This window comes from Kwoniella dendrophila, chromosome 7, assembly GCF_036810415.1.
Source record: "Kwoniella dendrophila CBS 6074 chromosome 7, complete sequence".
Classification (NCBI taxonomy): Eukaryota; Fungi; Basidiomycota; class Tremellomycetes; order Tremellales; family Cryptococcaceae; genus Kwoniella; species Kwoniella dendrophila.
Genome location: NC_089482.1, coordinates 510,787 through 531,747, shown reverse-complemented (window position 1 = coordinate 531,747; position 20,961 = coordinate 510,787). Strand labels below are relative to the sequence as shown.

General features: G+C 39.8%; 6 protein-coding genes across 6 annotated transcripts; 5 read left to right on the top strand and 1 right to left on the bottom strand.

The window, feature by feature from the left end:
* Positions 1–776: 776 nt before the first annotated feature.
* L201_005417 (uncharacterized protein) lies at positions 777–4,280 on the top strand (the record flags this gene model as incomplete). The annotated part of the gene is made up of 9 exons (XM_066221147.1): positions 777–1,685; positions 1,748–2,100; positions 2,164–2,864; positions 2,937–3,093; positions 3,149–3,214; positions 3,277–3,427; positions 3,500–3,724; positions 3,822–3,964; positions 4,061–4,280. The coding sequence occupies 9 exons, from the start codon at positions 777–779 to the stop codon at positions 4,278–4,280; spliced, it is 2,925 nt and encodes a 974-aa protein (XP_066077244.1).
* A 540-nt stretch (positions 4,281–4,820) lies between these two features.
* On the top strand, positions 4,821–5,888 carry L201_005416 (uncharacterized protein; the record flags this gene model as incomplete). The annotated part of the gene is made up of 3 exons (XM_066221146.1): positions 4,821–4,981; positions 5,094–5,349; positions 5,433–5,888. The coding sequence occupies 3 exons, from the start codon at positions 4,821–4,823 to the stop codon at positions 5,886–5,888; spliced, it is 873 nt and encodes a 290-aa protein (XP_066077243.1).
* Positions 5,889–6,294: 406 nt separating this feature from the next.
* L201_005415 (uncharacterized protein) lies at positions 6,295–7,660 on the bottom strand (the record flags this gene model as incomplete). The annotated part of the gene is made up of 5 exons (XM_066221145.1): positions 6,295–6,552; positions 6,671–6,845; positions 6,939–7,004; positions 7,096–7,304; positions 7,451–7,660. 5 exons carry the CDS (start codon positions 7,658–7,660, stop codon positions 6,295–6,297), a joined length of 918 nt encoding a protein of 305 aa, XP_066077242.1.
* A 6,561-nt stretch (positions 7,661–14,221) lies between these two features.
* Positions 14,222–14,752, top strand: L201_005414 (uncharacterized protein; the record flags this gene model as incomplete). Its single annotated transcript, XM_066221144.1, has 1 exon — positions 14,222–14,752. One exon carries the CDS (start codon positions 14,222–14,224, stop codon positions 14,750–14,752), a length of 531 nt encoding a protein of 176 aa, XP_066077241.1.
* A 43-nt stretch (positions 14,753–14,795) lies between these two features.
* L201_005413 (uncharacterized protein) lies at positions 14,796–17,346 on the top strand (the record flags this gene model as incomplete). The annotated part of the gene is made up of 12 exons (XM_066221143.1): positions 14,796–14,850; positions 14,920–15,026; positions 15,090–15,472; positions 15,529–15,775; positions 15,833–16,093; positions 16,147–16,332; positions 16,405–16,561; positions 16,621–16,715; positions 16,771–16,820; positions 16,883–16,940; positions 17,005–17,172; positions 17,233–17,346. The coding sequence occupies 12 exons, from the start codon at positions 14,796–14,798 to the stop codon at positions 17,344–17,346; spliced, it is 1,881 nt and encodes a 626-aa protein (XP_066077240.1).
* A 590-nt stretch (positions 17,347–17,936) lies between these two features.
* L201_005412 (uncharacterized protein) lies at positions 17,937–20,037 on the top strand (the record flags this gene model as incomplete). Its single annotated transcript, XM_066221142.1, has 5 exons — positions 17,937–18,167; positions 18,252–18,998; positions 19,119–19,254; positions 19,332–19,444; positions 19,522–20,037. The coding sequence occupies 5 exons, from the start codon at positions 17,937–17,939 to the stop codon at positions 20,035–20,037; spliced, it is 1,743 nt and encodes a 580-aa protein (XP_066077239.1).
* Between the last annotated feature and the right edge of the window lie 924 nt (positions 20,038–20,961).

The following is a 20,961-nucleotide window of genomic DNA, read 5'->3' as shown; positions in this document are numbered from 1 at the left end:
TCTATCATGCGTGATTTTACTATTTTGCCACTCAACTCAATACTCGACACACAAAAGACGCGTTTCATGTGATGCCTCGCGTTTCACGTCTGATGAGGGGGGTGTAGTCCCGTTAATTCACCGTGAAGAGCAAGAGACAGAAAGCTAAGAATAAGATTACCTGACTGAGAATCAGAGCCGGTTCCTCTCGTACCCCGCGATTCCCCTCCGTTTCTTGGCTTCACTCAAAAGTAAAGGTGGGGAAATGTGTTGAAACGAAAGATAATCAAGGCGCAGGTCGCAGTATATATGCCTATGGAGAACAGACCATATTGAAATCATACTGTGTGTATGTGTAAATAGATTTTACCTTTATGTCTGTTGCTTAGAGTCTCTACCTGAATATCTTGTTCTTCATCCCAATAGCTCGAAAATCGCCATTGAAGCTGGTCTTCCTTCCGCACGGTCCTTCACTCTCCTCCTATATTTGAACCTTGATAACGCACTGTCAACCATCACGATATCACGACCCTTTGATCGTAAATAACAATTATCTTGGTACTCCTTGGCAATCTTTCATCCAACCATCCTTTGACTGCAAACGATTCTCTTTGGATAACGTTGGATTATCTTCACCTTCCTCCCTTCTATTTTTACATTCTCACATAACAACGGATCTCAAATCAGATAATCAAAATTTATACGCAAGTATCAGTTGTACTTGACTAAACCAACTTCCGTTGAACGGAAACCCCGGAAAACCTTCCTTTGAATCACAATCATTTAATACAGAAAAGATGAGTTACGGATATCATTCACCAACAGATAACAGGCAATTATCGCCTGCCCCAACATATCAATCTAATCCTTCACCTTACAGTCAACCTCAACAATCGAATCATGGTCATAATTATAATGATCCTTTAGATTCATATTATACAGATTTACATAGAGCGCCATCACCATCTTATGCTAATCATCAACAACCTATACCTTCACCTTCTTTAACAGGTTATCAACAAGGTTATCAACCACCTTCCACTCCTTTAGATCCTCACGCTGAAATGTACGGTCAACCAACTTCAAATCATTATAATGCAAACCCTCCTGGTGGGGGTAATGTAGGAGTAGGTGAAGTGTTTAGACCACAAAATCAACATTTAGCACCTCAGCCTCAACAAAACTTTTATCAACAACAAAATGGTATCCAACAATCTAGACCTTCATTTTCATCACAACATTCAGATTATTATCCAGATGAAAATAAATCATTTTCATCTACTACACATTTAGCTTCTTCACCACAAAAAGAGTGGGATGTAGGTTCAGTCGTACCTTCAATACCCAGAGATATGAATTATAACAATAATAATCAGTATTATCCACCGGCTAGACCAACTTATAATAATGGTCCACCGAGTTCAGTTTCAACAGGAAGTTGGGGTGGTACATCACATTGGCATAAAATGAGAAATCAATTATTAGAACGAAGAGTAGTTAAACAAATCCCTCTACATAATGGTAATTTGATCATGGATGTCCCCGTACCAAAAGGTGTTATATCTTCACATTCGAAAAGTTTAGGTTTGATCGATGGTGAAATGGAAAGTCTGAGATATTCTGCTGCAACTTGTGATCCAGACGATTTCATGGCTAGGAAGTTCAATCTAAGACAGTATTTATACGGTAGAAAGACCGAATTGTTTGTGAGTCATATTCTGCGATTATATATGAACCATTGTTCACTCATGAACTGCCTTGCATTTAGATCGTTATGACAATGTATAATGAAAATTCTGAATTACTGTTAAGAACCCTCAACTCGGTTATCAAAAATATAGCTTATCTCACGGAAAGAAACCGATCAAAAACATGGGGTACAGATTCTTGGAAGAAAGTTGTCGTTTGTATCGTAGCAGATGGAAGAAAAGTCGTTGATCCAAGAGTATTGAAAGTTTTACAATTGATGGGTGTTTACGCGGAGGGTGTCATGAAAGATCACGTTGCCGGCAAAGAGACTCAAGCCCATATCTTCGAATACACTTCGCAGGTCGTTGTGTCTGATAGTGGAGAAGTTGGTTTTGGTTCTACACCCGTACAACTGTTGTTCTGCCTTAAAGAGTAAGTCAAACTTGTGAACCGTTATTCGTTTCTTCGCTGATACTGTAAACTCACGCTAATTAGGCAAAACAAGAAAAAGCTCAATTCGCATAGATGGTTCTTCAACGCATTTGGACCTCTGATCAAACCCAATGTTTGTGTTTTATTAGATGTTGGTACCAAACCAAGTGGAACATCTATATACGAATTATATAAATGTTTTGAAAAACATCCTAATGTGGGTGGAGCATGTGGAGAAATATTTGCAGATACAGGAAAATTTGGAAAATTATTATTTAATCCTTTAGTTGCGGGACAGAATTTTGAATATAAAATGTCAAATATTTTAGATAAACCATTTGAAAGTGTATTTGGATTAATTTCAGTTTTACCTGGAGCATTTTCAGCTTATAGATATGAAGCTGTAAAAAATCATCCAAATGGGAAAGGTCCATTAGCAGCTTATTTTCATGGTGAATTAATGAATTTACCTGGTGCTCCACCTGCAAGTATCTTTGATAGAAATAAATTTTTAGCAGAAGATAGAATTTTAGCTTTTGAAATTGTTTGTAAAAAAAATTCAAAATGGAGATTACAGTATGTTAAATCTGCTAAAGCTGGTACAGATGTTCCGGCAACAGTACCTGAATTTATTTCACAAAGAAGAAGATGGTTAAATGGTTCAATCTTCGCTGCTACTTACGCTATGGTCTGTTTCTGGAGAATTTGGACAAGTGGTCATAATTTTTTTAGAAAAATTGCTTTAACCATCTTGACTGTTTACAGTGAGTAGATCATTCACGATCTTCATATAAGGAAAACGACCCACACTGAATTCTGGTCTTTTTCAATTTCAGACCTTGTCAACCTGATATTTAATTGGCTATCGATATCATCCTTCTACCTCGCATTCTTCTTCCTCATTTCGTCATCGATCTCTGGAAACTCGGATCCGTTTGGAGGTGCAGGAGATGAAATCTTCCAGGTGTTTAATAAAGTTTACATTGGTTTGATGTGAGTTGTCCTGGTACGTTGAGACAGTGATATGCTGACGTATGGTCTTCCCCAGATTCGTTGTCTTGGTCTGTTCTTTGGGTAACAGACCCCAAGGTTCAAATTACATGTACACTTTCTGGTAAGCCACTTTCTGCTTCGCACGGACATATCGCAACGGCTGACTAATCTGCATCTTTTTAGCATATTCATGTTTGCTGTTTGTCAAGGTATACTGCTTTATTGTGCTGGATGGACCGTCTATCAGACAGTTCCACATACAACCGAAGGATGGAAAGATGTCAGCACTTTATTCCATAATAGGACTTTTTTGGATTTAGCAATGTCCTTGATGGTGAGTATACAATCACACTGAAATTGACTATCCTGATGAAGAAGAAATCAAATTGACAATTCCGTATTACAGGCAACTTATGGTCTTTATCTCATATCGTCAATATTATATTTCGAGCCTTGGCATATGTTGACTTCATTCGTTCAATATTTATTACTCCTACCATCATACGTAAACATTTTGCTTATTTACGCAATGTGTAATTTACACGATGTAAGTTGGGGTACAAAAGGTGATAATGGTGCCTCAAAGGATTTAGGATCTGCTAAAAAAGTTGAAAAAGATGGTAAAGAGATGGTAAGTGGTAACCCCAATCATGATCAACCACAGTGTCGCTTCTCTCCATTACGACATGGCAAGAACGAAGCTGATGAAGATTGATCTGACTGATTAGGCTGAAGTTGCACTACCTACAAAACAAGAAGACGTTGAAGCATTATGGCAACAAGCTAGAACTGAACTAAGAGTACCAGTCAAAGAGAAACCTGAAAAAAGAAGTGCTGAAACTAAAAGAGCTGATGCAGACAGGAATTTCAGGTGAGTCGGTTCACGTTTTATTCTCTTCTAATCTCAGAGGTAGCTTTTGAGATCAATGAATCGCTAATCGAATTTTGTTTCTTATTCGTCGAATAGGACCAACGTAGTTTTGTTCTTCGTCGGATCGAACATGTTAATTATTTTATTATTCACTTCATCAGCATTCACAAATTGGGTCAATACACATTTTACAAGTGCAACTTCATCAACTTTTAATCCTTATTTAACTGTTATATTTTATGCTGTTTTGGGTTTATCCACTTTAAGATTCATCGGTTGTGTTTTATATCTAGTCTTTAGGATGTTTGGATTCTGATCAGGAGTGATCGTTGATATTGATAAAGGAAGAGGGGGTTAATCATATTCCATTCATATGCATAATTTCTTTCATTCCAGGCTTAGTGTATTTAGCACTCACTGCAAGATATTTGAACGATACTAACCCTAATCTCAGTTCAGCTCGGTCGATGATAACTCGATTCCCCCACATCTCCGCATCCGTTGTCTGCATCAGGCACGAGCACAATGACCTCACTTGTATACAGTTATAACGTTCCGAGTTTGGTTCGATCGTTGTAACCTGTTAGATCTACAGCTTGATTAGAGTTGTAACGATGTATTGCTGGAATCCCACCAGTACATATTAAATCGATTTTTATCTTTGTTATTATGATCTCATATGTGTGATTTTTACTACAACGAGTAATGGGTATCATCGGGCACGTGATAATATGCATACGCGTTCTATCTGCTTTGAATCGGCACTCAAGTATATAGGTCAGGTGAACGAACATCCCAATCCCACCCCCTCATCATATCACTATCAATTTCCGTTTACATTTACATATATATAGTGATGTCTAACACAGATCAAAGAAGAGAATCGATAGAACCTTTATTACCTGCACCTGTAACTGAATCTACATCTGAAGAAGAAAACAATCAATCGAATTATCCTTTAGCCAATATGGGTGTTTCATTATCTACCGCCAGGATTATCGCTCCTGCTTCTTTCTTGTGAGTATGAAAATGTTCAACAAACATACTTACTTGTATAGCATCATCTCTATGCTTTGTGATTCATTGTATCATACTGTACAGAGCTGATTCGGTAATATCACTCATATAGATTCGATTTCCTTGCTCAAATGTATGGAATGGGAATTTCATCACCCAACATGAAAGAGGTTCATGATGCCAATCCATGTTCATTCTCACCACAACCTTTTGCAATTGGTGGTTTCTTTACTCCACAACAAATTTTACAAGTTTTATGGTTAAGAGAATTGTTCAGAGCCGATAAAGATGTTGAAAAAGGTACAATCAACTATACACCTTGGTATGCTTTAGGTAATACTTGTATTGCTATTTGGATGATGTTCTGGGTGAGTACTTTCGAATTTCAATACAAATGAATTTGAAGCTATATGTAGTAGTAATATACTGATTTGATTCTCTTGAACGATAGAACGCAAACAATCTCAAAGGTTCAAACGTTTTAGTAACAATCAACACATTATCACAATTATATTATACATTCTACTTAAGAGATAAGAAACCAAATTCATATCAATCAAAATTAACCAATGCGATTGTAATTACATTCGCTGGTGTTGGTGTATTAGATCAATTCCATAATACAACTGCAGCATATTTCCCTGCATTACCACCAAATTTATTAGTTAAATTAACTACACCAATTTTATCTTTATTAACTGCAATTTCATCACCATTATTATTCTCATCATGTATCGCATATGATCTATTCGGTTTAGCTGTAGGTCAACACCAATTAGCACAAAAAGCTTTGAATGGTTTAGGTGGTGGTGGTGGTGAAAATTGGGCCAAATTATTAGGTGGTTTAGGTTTAGGTGTAGTTGGTATTATTGGTGCTAGAGCTTATGGTGGTGCTAGATGGGTTTAAAGTAGTCTTATAACACTTTAAGCGACATAGTGTAGTTGCGTACATTCATTTCCCCCTCGTCCGCTCAACCGATGAAGGATTTCTGATTGTTATCTATGTAGCCATTCTAGTTATATATAAAGTAAATAGTAGTAGGATAGTAGTGAAAGCAGATACCGTATGAAGTCCAATCATTCCCTTGATCGATCAAGTCAGTGCTGAACCAGTTTTCTCATCTAATGTGGCTTCGTACGACTGTAGCGAGCGAACAGGCTGTACTCGACGCATTAAACGCTGGAGAAGTTGTGTGATGCATGATAGAATGAAATAAAACGAGTTGATGATAATGCAGGGTATATTCCGTCTGAAGGAAAATGGAGTCTAATGTTTGATCGTTGGATTGGGCTTTACTTGCCCTCTTAGTATCCTACTCATCCGCTAGATTAGTCCATACTTTGACTACATCACTTTCCTCTTCTAGTAAATCGATGATCTTGAACACCCCCTCAGCTGTTTCTTCAGTTATACCTTCTCCCTCTAAAGATTGACCATCCTCACCCAAGATCTGTAACGGATCTGTAGGTACATATACTAGATCTGATGATTCGACGGAATATATGGATGAGTGAGGTGGAGCTGATAATAAGTTTGTCAGTGAAGAAAGGGATGAAGTCGGCGTTGTGATCTGCATAGCGAGCAAGATGTTAGCATATAAGGCAAACCATCGAATTTGTTTAGACTATTAAGCATAGAAGTCCTTGTTGTAATGGTAGTTGTTTTCAGCGAGTACCCATGTAACTCACCTCATATTCCATTCCACCACCATCTTCACTTTCAACTTCCCTTACATCTTCTGCGCCATTCTCTACAGCAATATCGAACAAATGATCAAAACTAGCTTCTTTAGATTCTGATTCAGGTTTTAGAGTAATTAATCCTTGTTTGTCGAACATGAATAAAACAGGAGATGTTCGAGCTCTATACGTATATGATGGAAATTTATAGATCAGCATAAGAAGATTGAATTAAATAATTTTTCAAAGGGATTGAGCAGTGTGTTATGCCACATACCCATTCTTGGATAATATCTCCTTAACTCTTTTGACTGTTCTAGCAGGATTCGATGTCAGACATTCACTGTTTACAAAAGTACGTTGATTGATTAGTCTTCTGAAGAACTAAATTGTTTCTAGGGATTATAGCTTAATCACGAACAAGGCCCACTTACACTAGCATAACAATTTTACCGCCGGGTGCGACAGCTTCATAAATAACATTTTGACCTGTACCATCTGAAACTGATTTTGCTTTTAACATTGTATTTTCAATACCTTGTTTTGTTAATCCTTGTTCTTTCGCTCTTTGTAGAGCTGTTGCTAATTTTGAATTAAATGCTGGATCAGATGATGAAGGTGGTTTCATAGAATTGATAATTTCCTGTAACATCGTCATAATGAAGAAAAGAAAACCGTTAGATATTACGAAAAATAGAGTAAAACGGTCAATCAATCTTGATAACCATCCCATTCTCTTCATACCTATTGAAGAGGAACCACAACGAGGTAAAAATATGATATACTTACTCTTGATAATTTAGCGAATAATGCTCCTCTTTCTTTATCTACGGCTCCTTTCTTATGCCTAATCTTGGACCATCTGTTATGTCCAGAATCTATCCTTGAAAAGGTGGAGAAGCAATTACATCTCGGTCGAACATTGACAATCGCTTGTACGCGAGATGGACCTCCTGCTCTGACTAATGGACGTAGAAATGATATTGATGCCATAGACATCGTGTTTTCAGTTGTTGTGAACCTGAATATTGCGCCGAATGTAGACCAACAAAGATATAGAATACTCAAGATTATCTTTTTATCAGCGTGATTGATGGGTGATCGAAATTTACGATACCTTCCGGATATACCCGCCCCCGCCTATTACCAGGCAACCTTTAACGTTGAAATCAGATAAGACGAGAATACGAAATACTAGCATATTCAAGTCAATTGATTTTACTATACTGTCTATATGAAACCCAACACTCTTGTGCTCCTGCAGACTGCTGCATGTCTGAGAGGTCAGATTTGCGATTTCTCACTTGGAGATCGCCGGCACCTGTGAGTCTCCGACTGAGTTATCACTCATCGAGCAAATACCTGATCACCTATCGTTTCTTGCATCAACAAATGGATTAACTACCGGACATTCCAGATTATTATACACCAGGATGATCTCTTAACTGTTACGGAAGATAGGCTGATGTTCTATGTCTCGCCCTTTCGGCTCGATATCCACTGACCTTTCGTCGCGGAATACCGTACCACTTTCAAGATCAACATATTGACCATTATGTAGCCTCGACAGGATGCGATTGGAAGCTCTCCATTCTTACAAGTAACCGTGATAGGTTATATGGCCATAAATACTATAGATAAGCTAAGCGATATAGAGGCTCGAAAGGTCTGCTCACAGACAACAAGGCAAGCAGTAAACTGCTGTTCTCATAACATACGCTGAATCGAAGCTGATTCCTTATTGCCAAGCTGCAATCGTTCATACGACTGTATACAGAACACTTCCTCGTTCATAATGGAATCCACTTATATCTACTGGTGAAAAACAGATTTTTCATCGTGGTATTTTCTGCAGGTAGACAGATGACTAAAATTTTGATCAGAGTGGACTCTCAATCAGTTTCTTATGTACCCTCTGTGTATGTCTTCATTGCCAAGTCTGCCATCCGAAGAAGATCTAGCAAAAGTTGTGATCAGAGACAAAAACTACAGCACCCGGGATTCCCAAGTGGTCCCCCACCTTGGTACTAACCGAGCGATAGGCAACTTAAACTGCGCCAAGTTAGATGCATGTCTTATTGAATATGAAGTATAAAGCTATAAATAACTACAAGGATGTGGTCTGTGCGTACACCGCCACTCTATCTAACTATAAACGTTCTACCTCTTGCCTTAGCAAGCGATACCGAAATACTAGTCAACATTCCCCTATACGAAACTGCCTGCATTCTCCAGGACTTCCACTCTACAAGCTTGGCCAGCGTATTCTCCTCTATATATCCCCCGGTCAACATAACTAGAGGGACGAACGGTGTTCTGTCCTGTTGTCTTGGCAAGTTACTTATCTTGCTTCTAGCTTGTTGTCCCAATACTTTCTTAATTCTATATTCCATATCCTCAACTAACTTCCCCTCCTCTTCCGCCATCGCCGCTGCTCTTCTTTCCTCTCTGGTGCTACCATCCGTTCTAAGGTGATCTTGATGTGTAGGTGCATATAGAGACACAATCTTGAGGTCATACTCTTCCATCACAAGCGGCCTTTCCACGTCATCAATAATTATCTTAATATCATTCCTCCTGTTGGTCTTCTTTATGAAAGGTTCTACTGATACCATGGCTGACGGTACCGTTCTGAGCGTGTTGGCTAGGTGGTGTTTGACCGATTCATGCCGTGAAACCCTATAATCTTTCCTTCCAGAACACCACTCGTCGTGACCTATAGTGTTTGGCTGAGCACATTTCTTGCAGCAACCGAAATATCCTGGCGAGAGGGTTCGATAGTACAGGTTTGCTTGTATAGCTTCATCTTGAAGTACGAATCGGTGAGATGCCGGTATTGCTGATAACCACTTCTGTCCTATCATTGTTGACGACTCTAGTATAGTCAATCTTTCTCTAAGATTTGAAGAGGCTAATAATTGTTGTTGTTCTTGTTTGAATACCTCTTTACGCAAATCCTTTTGAGACGTCAAGTCTATACCTTCTTCATCTACCGTGTTCATGAGAGGTAGTAGTACCTTTGTTGACAGGGCTGTTGCAGCTTTGTAGGCAAGGGGAGCGCATGTTTTATGTGACAGTATACCAATACCTCCTAAATTGGGTGGTAAGTTCATCACCGTTCTATCTCTGAACCTTATCGATGTTGCTGGTGCTGATCCCCTAATTCTATCTAGCGTTGACCATAGCAGTTCGTCTAGCTGTTCCCACAACTCCACCAGATCCTCCGATTGTAGCGTTCTCTGTAAATGACGAAGCTTTTGTTGTAGTGATTGGCGGAGGATAAGGAGGGCGTGTTGTTTTGGAAGGAGGTGTATCTTGTCGAGACATGGTTTCAGGTCGTCAATCTGCTTTGATAGATAAATGATCTAGCCTCCCTTGAACCTAAACAGGTACCTAGCATCTCCACACCATTCTCGCGTATCTCCTCTATGCTAAGCTGCTTACACTTGTTATCATTTAGCTTGAATGGCGAAGACTCCTTCTTGAAGAACCGCTTGGCTATTTCCAATGCTCTATCATCTTGTCCTAGTATAAATATGTCATCCAGGTATGTTAGAACTAGATATTTCGGTCCTAGCAAACGTTGTAGTTCCTCTATTGTGTCTCTTATTGATATTGAGAATAGCAGTGGCCCCATTGGATCTCCTTGTCTTTGCCCTTCTGATGATTGAAGTGTATGAGTTGTACCGTCAGCGTGTAGTAGAGAGGCGTGGGATTGTTGTATGACCAGGCGGCCATCCTGACCAGTGTTGGAGCATATTTGAGAAGTGATCTGTATGTGACTTTCCTTTTACAAGCGTTGAAGGCATTGGATGCGTCTAGAGTGACAAAGTGGGTGTATGGGAAATCTTCATGACCGTCTAATGTGAACTGTAGTGCTCTTGTTATAGGTTCTACACCTCCCTTACTCCCAACTCCAAACTGACAGGTTGCTAAGAATGACTTGTCGACGTTTATTGTAAATATAACCTTCATAGCTATCCTGTAAAATAGTTCGCCAACTGCTATAGGCCGTACACCACCATCTGGCTTCATTAAAGGGGTAATCCTAGCTGCACATAATAGATCTTGACCAACTGCTATACCTGATGCTATTTGAGATGTTAAATTGTTAGGGAATAGCTTGAATTGATCCTCTTTAAGAGCAAGATTGACTAATTTAACCGACCAACCTGAAGGCCCTGGGGGGGTATCAGGTTTCATTGACCTAACGGCTCGCACAATATCCTCCTCCTCTGATAGCGTTGGTAATGGCGTTGCTGAGGGAAGTGGGAGCTCAAAAGGGTTGTGTTCTCCTTCTGGATGCTTCGACTTGATAGCTGATACTGTTGTTTTGTTGATTGGTGCTATCTTGGTATTGTTGTTCAGCATCTTTTCTCCCTTTCCAACAAGTCCACTTTCTATAAGCTCCTTCGCTCTAACCACCTCGCTTCTAGATGTCGAGCTAGTTTCCTTAGCTGCTGGCCACGTCACCTTTGGGTATTGACTCAGCCTTTCAATCACCGCCCCATGACCGTTTCTTATCTCTGGTACTAGTCCAACCTTTGGTAGTTCTAACATCTCTCTTAAATTGTTCCGAGAGGGGTCCAGGTTGTACTTCTCTGCTATCTCTGATACTTTGGACAGGAAGTGAGGTACTAGAACTGGGTGGAGATGTTTGATTGTGCCCGGTAGTTGAAGTAAATGTGACATATCACGAGTGGAAGGATTAGGTGTTCTCTCTGGTGGTATATTTTGTGGTACATCCTGTGGTTCTTCTTGAGGTAGTTCTTGTTGTGAATCTTGAGGCTGATCTTGAGGTTCACCTTGAGGAGTAGCTTGAGGTTCTGGTGCTTGAGGTGTATTTTGAGGTGTAGTTGTTGGTGCTGGTTGCTGGTTCTTATTTTGATTATTAGCCACACTTCTTCGACGGTCGTCTAGTACTAAAGATCCGCTCTCCCTTCGTGCTAAATCCTCATTCTTTCCTGGACAGCTAGCTCTGTGGGTACCTAAACCTGTCCTCCCTGGTTTGACTACGGCACAGCATCGTGGGCAGATCACTACTGAATTTGGTGGAAAATCTGACTGTCTGAATGGATAATCACGGTGTCGACGTCTCAAGTGTTGAAAGATGTCTGCCGAAGTAAATTGGGGACACAGGGGACATGTGACTGGAGGTGGTGTTGGCACTGGTGTGTCTGTTGGTGTTTGAGAAGGTGATCCAGAGCGTCTTGGTGTGGTTTGAATTGGTGGAGGAAGGGAGGAAGGGATGGTTGGTTCTTGACTGTTCAATCTTGGTGACCGCCTTCTTGCCGTTATAATTGATGGACCACTGATTGCCCTCTCCCTCTCTCTATGCTCTTTCTCTGATAACTCTGTCACACCGCCAAATACAGCCCCCGCTCTTGGTAATACCTTCTTATTTGATGCAGAGGTTGGCTGTAGATAGCCCGGTTTGGACGTCTTCTTGGTTGTAAGTGGAGGCATTGTTGGTCAAATCTGGCGGCAGGTGCCGAGCCGAGGTTCTGGCCGTGGTTTTGGCTGAGGATACTACGGCCGGCCGTGGTAGTGGAGATTGCCGATGCAATGGCCGTGGTTGAGGTTGAAGTGGAGGTGAAGGTGGAGGTTGTCCGTCGTGTTGATTGATGATCTACGTTGAATGATGGTAAACAAGCCAATATTTTGTCGGACTTGACGCACAGGCCTCTACTAAAATCTCGGTGATGGCGAAGAGGAAGATTTTGATAATGATGGGAGCGACGGAAATTTTATGAGGGATAGAAGAGCTAGAGTAGAGACTGTGTACCAAGTTTGGTGTAGATTGGTGAGGATCTGAGGTCAAGGAAGGGAAAAGCGCGTGGAAAGTTGCTGGAAATTTGGTGAATTTGGTGTTGATGACGCCGAAGGCGTTGTTGGTGACGAAGGGGGTCACCCCCAATGAATCTGACCAGATATTTGTGCTCAGCGACCTTGAATTAGTCTAGCTAGGTAGTCTACTGCGCCGAGCGGACGAGAGGCGGCGTTTTATCGCGCCGAGCGGACGAGAGGCGGTGCTTTATACCTTCTATGGCCGTAGATAAAAATAAGGCTTGTTGGAATGTTTATTATAACCTCAACTGAAACATTGGAGGTTACTAACCTCCTTTCAGGCGGAAAGTGTGTAGATTTCTGTTGTTATGCACACACTTTCCCTGAGAGAACTGACATCTTGTACGTGAACCTGCACCCGATTCAAATTCCATGCTCATTTGTACTTTAGCGGGTGAACATCAGCACATCTCGATTGCCAGTATATACTCCGTCCTGGAAAGACAAGTCAGCGTTTATCTTACTACAGCGCCAGGAATGGGATGAGCGAGCTGTTATCACCTACTGTATTCGGTGTTACATCTGTGAAGCTATATCCAAGTACGGTCTCTCTGGGACCGCACTTAGACCCTCTGCATACTAATAAATAAGCGAACCTATACGAGTATCAGCAAGTTGTAGCAGTCTCTGACACCATGTGACATTTATGATGATTTTCAATTACAGATTTAAGCTTATTAGAGGTTGCTGCCCGTCCCTTGGTACACTCGGTCAAGAAAGGTGCTTCACAGTAAGTGAATTAATAGTATATCATGCAGTATTATTCGATAGCAATCTACCGAAAGTATCTATCTTCTTTATCACCTGAACTTCTATAGATTCCTATTTAAAGTGAACAAGCAACCTGTTTATCATATTTCTTCTAACCCGTCTTAATGGTTGGCTCTAAACCTCCACTGTCCCCCACTCTATTACGTAATGCTCGCATAGAAATGCATGCTGTTTCGTCGCGACTGAAGGTGAACGAGCAGTTCATCACATGAAAACTTATGCTGGGAAACTTCATGCTCTCTTCTCTTGATCATGAAAGGTATTTCCAGATATAACATAGATTATATGATAGCCTTTGTTCTATCCTACTGTGACTGTATATGGTTTCTTCTTAACATTAGCAATACGTATGAAAACAAAAAAGAGAGATGTCAGAGAATAATATTCACATGTACTAAAACCCCATCATCACCTCTACACGTGTACGATTGAATCGACAAGACTCTGATTGCGTCGATTAAACAAGTCAGGGAACGAAACGAAGGCCAAAGGAAGGGTAGAATGTATATTTTATAGTGAGTTGACTGATCAAATAAGCGAGGAATGAGGAATGAGGAACGAGGAATGATCTTCACCATCCTTTGTTGATTAATTCGGAAAAGCATCCAAGCTAAATAACGAGAACTTTGTGTAAGACGATTTGATAGAGGGGTCTGTGCAACATCATAAGTTACAGTAATATGCTGAAAAGTTCACCGAATTGATCCTACTGGCTAATCCATAATATGGAAAATATGTCTTGCTATATTGATCATCTCAACGAAAAAAAGAAGGTATATAAACCTGTTTTGCCGATCATTCTTTCTCATCTAAAAACATCAATCACCTTCTTTCTTTCTATTCATCCTTTTCTGCAGTATACTCGTATACTATCTCCCCTGTTCCTCTTTCACCTCTGCTTTCTCTCCATCCTTGGCGCCATTTGTACCTTGTAGACCCAACATGTGGTCTTACTCCTTAATCTTACTCGCTCTTTTAGGTGTCAGTTCTGCTATACCTCAACCCAAAATATCAGCTCTCCGTCGACCTGGATGGAGACCTCATCGACGACAATTACCTTTTGACTCTACTGATACTTCATCTTCATCCCCAACAGTATTAGCACCTAAAGATAATATATGGAATTCACTAAGTAATGATGAAGCGGCTGACGTTATAGCATTTCTTCATTCCAAAAATGATCTGAACTTGACTGCTCAAGAAGATGCTGGATCATGGGATAATACAATCATGGTCGTTGATTTATTACCACCAAATAAAACTGATGCCTTAAATTACTTTGATGGAGATGGTGATAAACCTGAAAGATGGGCTATAGCAAGTTTACTTTTTGGTGCAACTGAAGAACCTTATGCTCAAGATTGGGTTGTCGGTCCAATCCCCACAACAGAGAATTCAACTTATTATCCATATACTTTCGGTACTCATGCTCATGAAGCTAAAATTAGATCTTACGATATGGACGGTCATTAGTGAGTGCAATCTATATGTAATTGAAGCTGACCAAAATAGTGGTATGTTTACTAGAACTGCAATGTCAATGAAAGATATCGTCAACGATCTACTCAATGGTAGGATGTGGCATCCTACTCATGATTGAGTGAGTTCACTGACTTCTATCTGACATGACCATCGCGTAGCTACGATCGACACGGAAGAAGACTTCTACAGGACTTTCGATCTATGGGGTATTGATCCTCTTTGGCATGAGAAGGACGATGAGGGGAATGACCATGTTATCGACTGGGTAAGCTACCGGGTTTATCACTTTTGTAGTCATGTGTCCCGCGCTGACCTCATTGCATTTTAGATTGGCTTTTGGCGATATCCCGGTCGAAAGCGAATGGACAACGGTACTATGTCTTTTGATGGTGAAACTCTTCTTCCTCAAGGTATCTATATGCAATTTGATATTACCGGTAGAGATAAGTCAAAATGGGCATTATTAGGTGTACTTTATGGTGACGAATACTACACATCAATCGATGATTTCAGGACCGCTTGGCAATCTCCAGATTTCAAGAAATATACACCTAATATGGGAGGTAGATGGGTCGAAACCGATCCAACGGGAGAAGGATTACCACTTGAAGATCGACCACCTCCAATGAGTGTTCAACCTGGCGGTCAGCGATTTAAAGTAGATAATCATAATAAGTATGTTGAATGGATGGATTTCAGTTTCTACTTGACGTAAGTGAATGACAAATCGCATTATACATATGACTTACACTAATGAACCTTTCCAGCTTCACTCGGGATACCGGTATGAGGTTATATGATATACGATTCCAAGGTCAGCGCATCATCTACGAACTTGGCTTACAAGAAGCTATTGCGCATTATGCCGGCAATGATCCAGTCCAATCTGGTACTTCGTACTTGGATTCTTTCTACGGATTTGGTCCATATGCCTTCTCACAAGTACCGGGATATGACATGCCCATTTATGCTCATTGCTTGAATACCAGCTTTCACGCTTCAGAGCTCTCCAAAGTAAGTCAACCTATTCTATGCCTCGATAAACATATTTGTTGAATACACTTCTTATAGTCTCACCGATGTGGTATCTCAATATTCGAAACCGAGGTCAATCATCCCATCCAGAGACATTCAACCCAGTCTTACGTTTCCGTCACCAAAAACATCGCTTTAATCGTCAGAAGTATCTCAACGATTGGTAATTACGATTATATTTTCGATTATAATTTTTACCTTGATGGTACAATCGAGACTGTTGTTAGAGCTTCTGGGTATATTCAAACAGCATACTACGCCAAAAATGATGATTACGGTTACCACATACATGATGGGGTAAGTTTGTCATCCCTCCGATAAGCGGTCATTATAACCCAATCTTTCAATAGTTGTCAGGATCAATGCATGACCACATTCTCAACTATAAAGTCGATTTTGATATTCTGGGAACCAGCAATACTATGGTCAAACATGTTTTCGAACCAGTGGAAGTACAGTACAAATGGCACAAAAGTCCTCGTAATACAATGCATATAGTCAGAAAAGAAGTGGAATCTGAGGATGATAGTAAAATGGTGAGCTTTTAGATGTCGTCTTGATAATCAGATAATCAAAGAAGTTAGCTCAAGTTGTTTTACCACTTGAAGAACTGGTCTCATAATGCTCAAGAGCAAGTTCTCGTTGTTAACAAAGACGCGACCAACCAATTTGGCGAACCCAGAGGTTACAAAATTATGCCTAGTCGTGGTGGAGCCGGAATACATCTTACCATTGTTAATTCAAACAATCTCCTTAACTCTGCTGGTAAGCCAGCCTCCTCACCATACTGCTATTTTCATGTTAACGATGGCATTCTTATCCAGCTTTTGCTACCAATGCCTATTACGTCACCAAATATAAAGATAATGAAATGAGATCTGCTAGTGCATGGAACAACTATGATACGGCTAATCCTCTTGTGAGTTGTATCGTTCGGTATCTTGAAGCGGGCTTGATGCTGAGATCCTTCCCAGATTAACTTCGATAAGTTTTTTGACGGAGATCGCCTTGTCCAGGAGGATTTGTGAGTAAAATGCATCTCGGTTCATGTTCAAGCTGCTAAACCAGTATGATGATATGCAATAGGGTACTTTGGTTCAATCTCGGAATGCATCACGTTCCACATACTGGAGATCTGCCAAATGTAAGGTTTCCCGTTATTTTTCCGAACGGATAAAAAAGCTGATACGTAACTCGTGGTAAAACAGACTGTCTTCACAACAGCACAAAGTGGTATGATATTGACACCCCACAACTACCTTTCCGGCGATCCTTCCAGACAATCTATCCAACAGATTAGAATAGACTATGATGGTGACGAAGTTAGCGATGTCTACACGTTTGGTAGTGAACCGGCAACTGGAAGGATTGATTTAGTAAGTGATATGAAAATAGTACATGGTTCTAACCATACTGACTTTTCTATCTTTTTGCAGGACGATTTGTATTGGAATCCATATACCTATGGTGGTGATGTCGCTGTCAGAAAATTTCCTTACGATCGTGAGTGTGGAAAAAATCAGATACTCGCATGGCCTGCAGCTAAATAATTGACACTCATATAGCCCAAGATCCTTTCGGAGACAGTAAGTCAGCTACGGAACTGATAAAGGAGTGTGTCAGCTGATCCATCATCTTTTAGCTGAATCTGTTCCGTACGACGGGCCACAAGAGGAAGATTAGACTGTTTTTCATAGTCTATTTCGCATAATGATAAAATCGTAAAATAGCTCCTTAGTCTTTTTAACGGACTATCATAGAGGAGGATTGGAAGGAGAACATGGACATGGAGTTTCTGAAGGTTTCACTATGTGCAAAAGGTAATCAGGTATTCAGTATGAAATCTATGTATCTATGCTTATGATCATTAGCAAAAGTGGACGTCCTCCACCTTGCTTCAAGCCGGGAATTACCGTATAGCGAATTTGAATCCGCTTATTGCTCAATCCGGGTATGACGGAGATGAGCGAAATGAGGATTGACTGGTGAAGAGGTGAAGATGACAAAGGGTCTCAGTGCGATATTGACAAAGGGTAGTTTGATAGAGGAGCAGCCATGATTCAAAACCTTACTCCCATCACACTTATTATCTGCAACACTTGATTATCATTCATCAGCAACAAATTTAGCACAATAAAAGATGTTCTGTATACCTCCCCATCTTCACGAGGAGGTATTCCAATCGCGCTATGAGCCCTATCGTCAGACAGAAAGTACAGTACAAGCTGTAAAAGTTACGACGGTTCTACCACCATATAGTCCTTCATTCCATCGACCATTATCGACGTTAGCGGTATCGGAGAAGGAATTCCTATACCTGAGAGATGTCGAGCAAGGGAATATGAACTTATTGCCATTATACGAGAAAAGTGTGAGTCGATCTATCTATCTATTTTCCACTGCCCTCAAGTAAAATATAGGCAATGATTGCTTATATCAATTCCACTCACGACAGTACCATAACGATAACCAACCATACGATCCCTGCATGCCTTCAAAGAAGAAACGGTTCCCTTTCAAGCTTATCTTAATTCTTGCTCTGTTATTCGCTTTTATTCAGCTATTCCTCCAATTACCACCATCATTGAACTCACCATTCACTTTAACCAGAATAATGTCTTCCTCTTCGAACTATGTGAAACCTTTAGATCCAACCTTCATAAATCGTTGTCAGAATATAAAGAAACCAAATGCAGAGATCTTCGTAAATCGATTAAACAAAATATCCAGTATATTACCTTCTGATACAATTTGGATATCTGAACCATCAGCTTCAACATCATATTTCTTAGGAGGATTTTCTGAAGATGATTGGTTTTTATCTGAAAGACCTTTCTTAGTAGCTATCAATAGTAATTTGGAGATATATATTGTTACACCTTCATTCGAATTTAATAGAGCTAAATTATTGTTCAACAATTTACCCAAAGAAATTCAAAAGAAAACGAATTGGTTAGAATGGAAAGAAAATCAATCACCATATAACATCTTATCTGAATATCTTGAAAACAATAATACTGGTATAAATAAATTTGTATTAGATGATAATGTAAGAGAATTCGTTTCCAGAGGTTTAAGAAATGTTCTACAAGAATCTAAAGCAGGTGAAGATGAAGAAGGTGAAAATTTAGAAGATCAAATTAGAAGTTTAAGGGAAAGAAAGGATGATTGGGAAATTGATATGTTGAAATGTGCTAATCAGGTGAGCGGAAGTCTTCTCTCATGCCGCTATTATCGTATTGCATCGTGAACTTCAATTGCCCGCGACCATCCCGACAATGAATTGCTAGAAAATCAAAGCTAACATCCCTCTCCCTTATAGTTCACCTTACATGCCATTAGAAAAACTAGAGAGAGGATGTATATTGGTATAACAGAATCACAAATCGGTAAAATACTAGAAGAAGAAATGGATAAGACTGGCTTAGTCGGTGGTGAAGGATTAGTCTTATTCGGTGGTGAGTTGAAACCTTCAAAAAGATCGAAGTTCAAGATTCATAAGTATTGATCACGAATATTGTATGATCTATACTAGAAAACGCTGCTTTACCTCATGGTTCAGGTACAGATCGAAAATTAATCAAAACCGACTTGATCTTGATCGACGTTGGAGGTAAATGGGGTGGATATGTATCTGATATTACCAGAGTAAGTACTGTACATCAGTTATAGTGATAGCCGTCCAATTATCCATATGTGCTGATTCATTTCATGTGATAATATAGACTTTCGCTTTACCTTCATCTAAAATCGCTAAATCACACATCGATCTGTGGGAAACAGTTAGAAAAGCTCAAAAAGCACCATATGAATTATTGATTTCTTCTCCGGATAAAGATAATATTACTTTTGGTGAATTAGATAAATCAGCTCGTAATTTGATTACAAACTGGAAAAATCGAGATTCTCTTTTACTTTTTTCAAAAGAGGAGGAAGTCAAAGGTGATGAAGTTGATTTTAGCATATTTACACATAGATTAGGTCACGGAATAGGATTAGAAGGACATGAATCACCTTATCTAGTTCAAGGTGAACTTCAAGGTGACAAACAGATTGAACAAGGTAATGTATTTAGTTTAGAACCTGGAATATATCTTCCATCAGACCACAAGAAAGTGAACGGATTAAGTGGTATAGGAGTAAGGCTGGAAGACTGTTTTGTGTTGAAAAAGGATGATCATACACATGGTTGGACAGGTGAATGGTTATCTGGACCTGTGGAGAAATTTGGTGATATTTAGTTGTTTTAGATAGACAAATAGATAGAAAAATCTAGAGATTGAATAGATGTAAATTACCTGAAATATGGCGATCTGATCAGAACGCAATACGGACGTTCCACTATTACAGCTGTTAGCAACTGTCCTCTTGTAAAGCGATTAACATAGGCTCTGTTAGGGTTTACTGGTATCGTACCTTGCCGATCTCTATACCGGCAAGATCATAATGCATTGCAGCATGTTCCGCAGCAAGTCACAGATTGAACTCGTCAGTTGGGTATCAAAGATCTCTAGATTGTAAGATGTTATACGGTTCTCGAAAATTCAGTCTGGTCTGGTTCCGAACTGAACCGATTTATACAATTTCATTCACCTTTATGGTTTTATCGTAGTTTTTGCCGAAGATAACGATATGATACTCAAAACGCGTCCTTGCTTAACGTCATCCCACCAGTTCCCAGTTCCACCGAATGCTTAATTCTCGAATTGACCCTGAGGTAGAAGACGCCCTTACCGTTCCAACAGCTCAAAGATACCGCAGTTCCTCCCCTATCTTGCTTCACATTTCACGAACAGCTCGCGAAATAAACTATTTTTGAGGAGTTACTCCGAAACAAGGATTTAATGCGTGACAAGTTAAGGGGTGAAAAGTGAAATTATGAAGGTATCATATCATTTTCAACGAAACCGAGTAAAAGAAAAGAAACAAAATGATCGAAACCGAGAATGAAAAAGTGTTGTTGAACGGTATTTTGGTTTTCTGCTGTATTAACTAACGCATTATCTTGTTCTGCTTGAGCGTAGTGAGTGGATCGATTATCAGCTACTGTATCTTCCCCTTAGATAGATTGGAAGATTTATCGGCTCAACATCTCGTAAAGATAACCTGAGGAGTGAAGATTGATATCCTTGAAAGGTCGAAATTATCTATCTGGTATAGATATA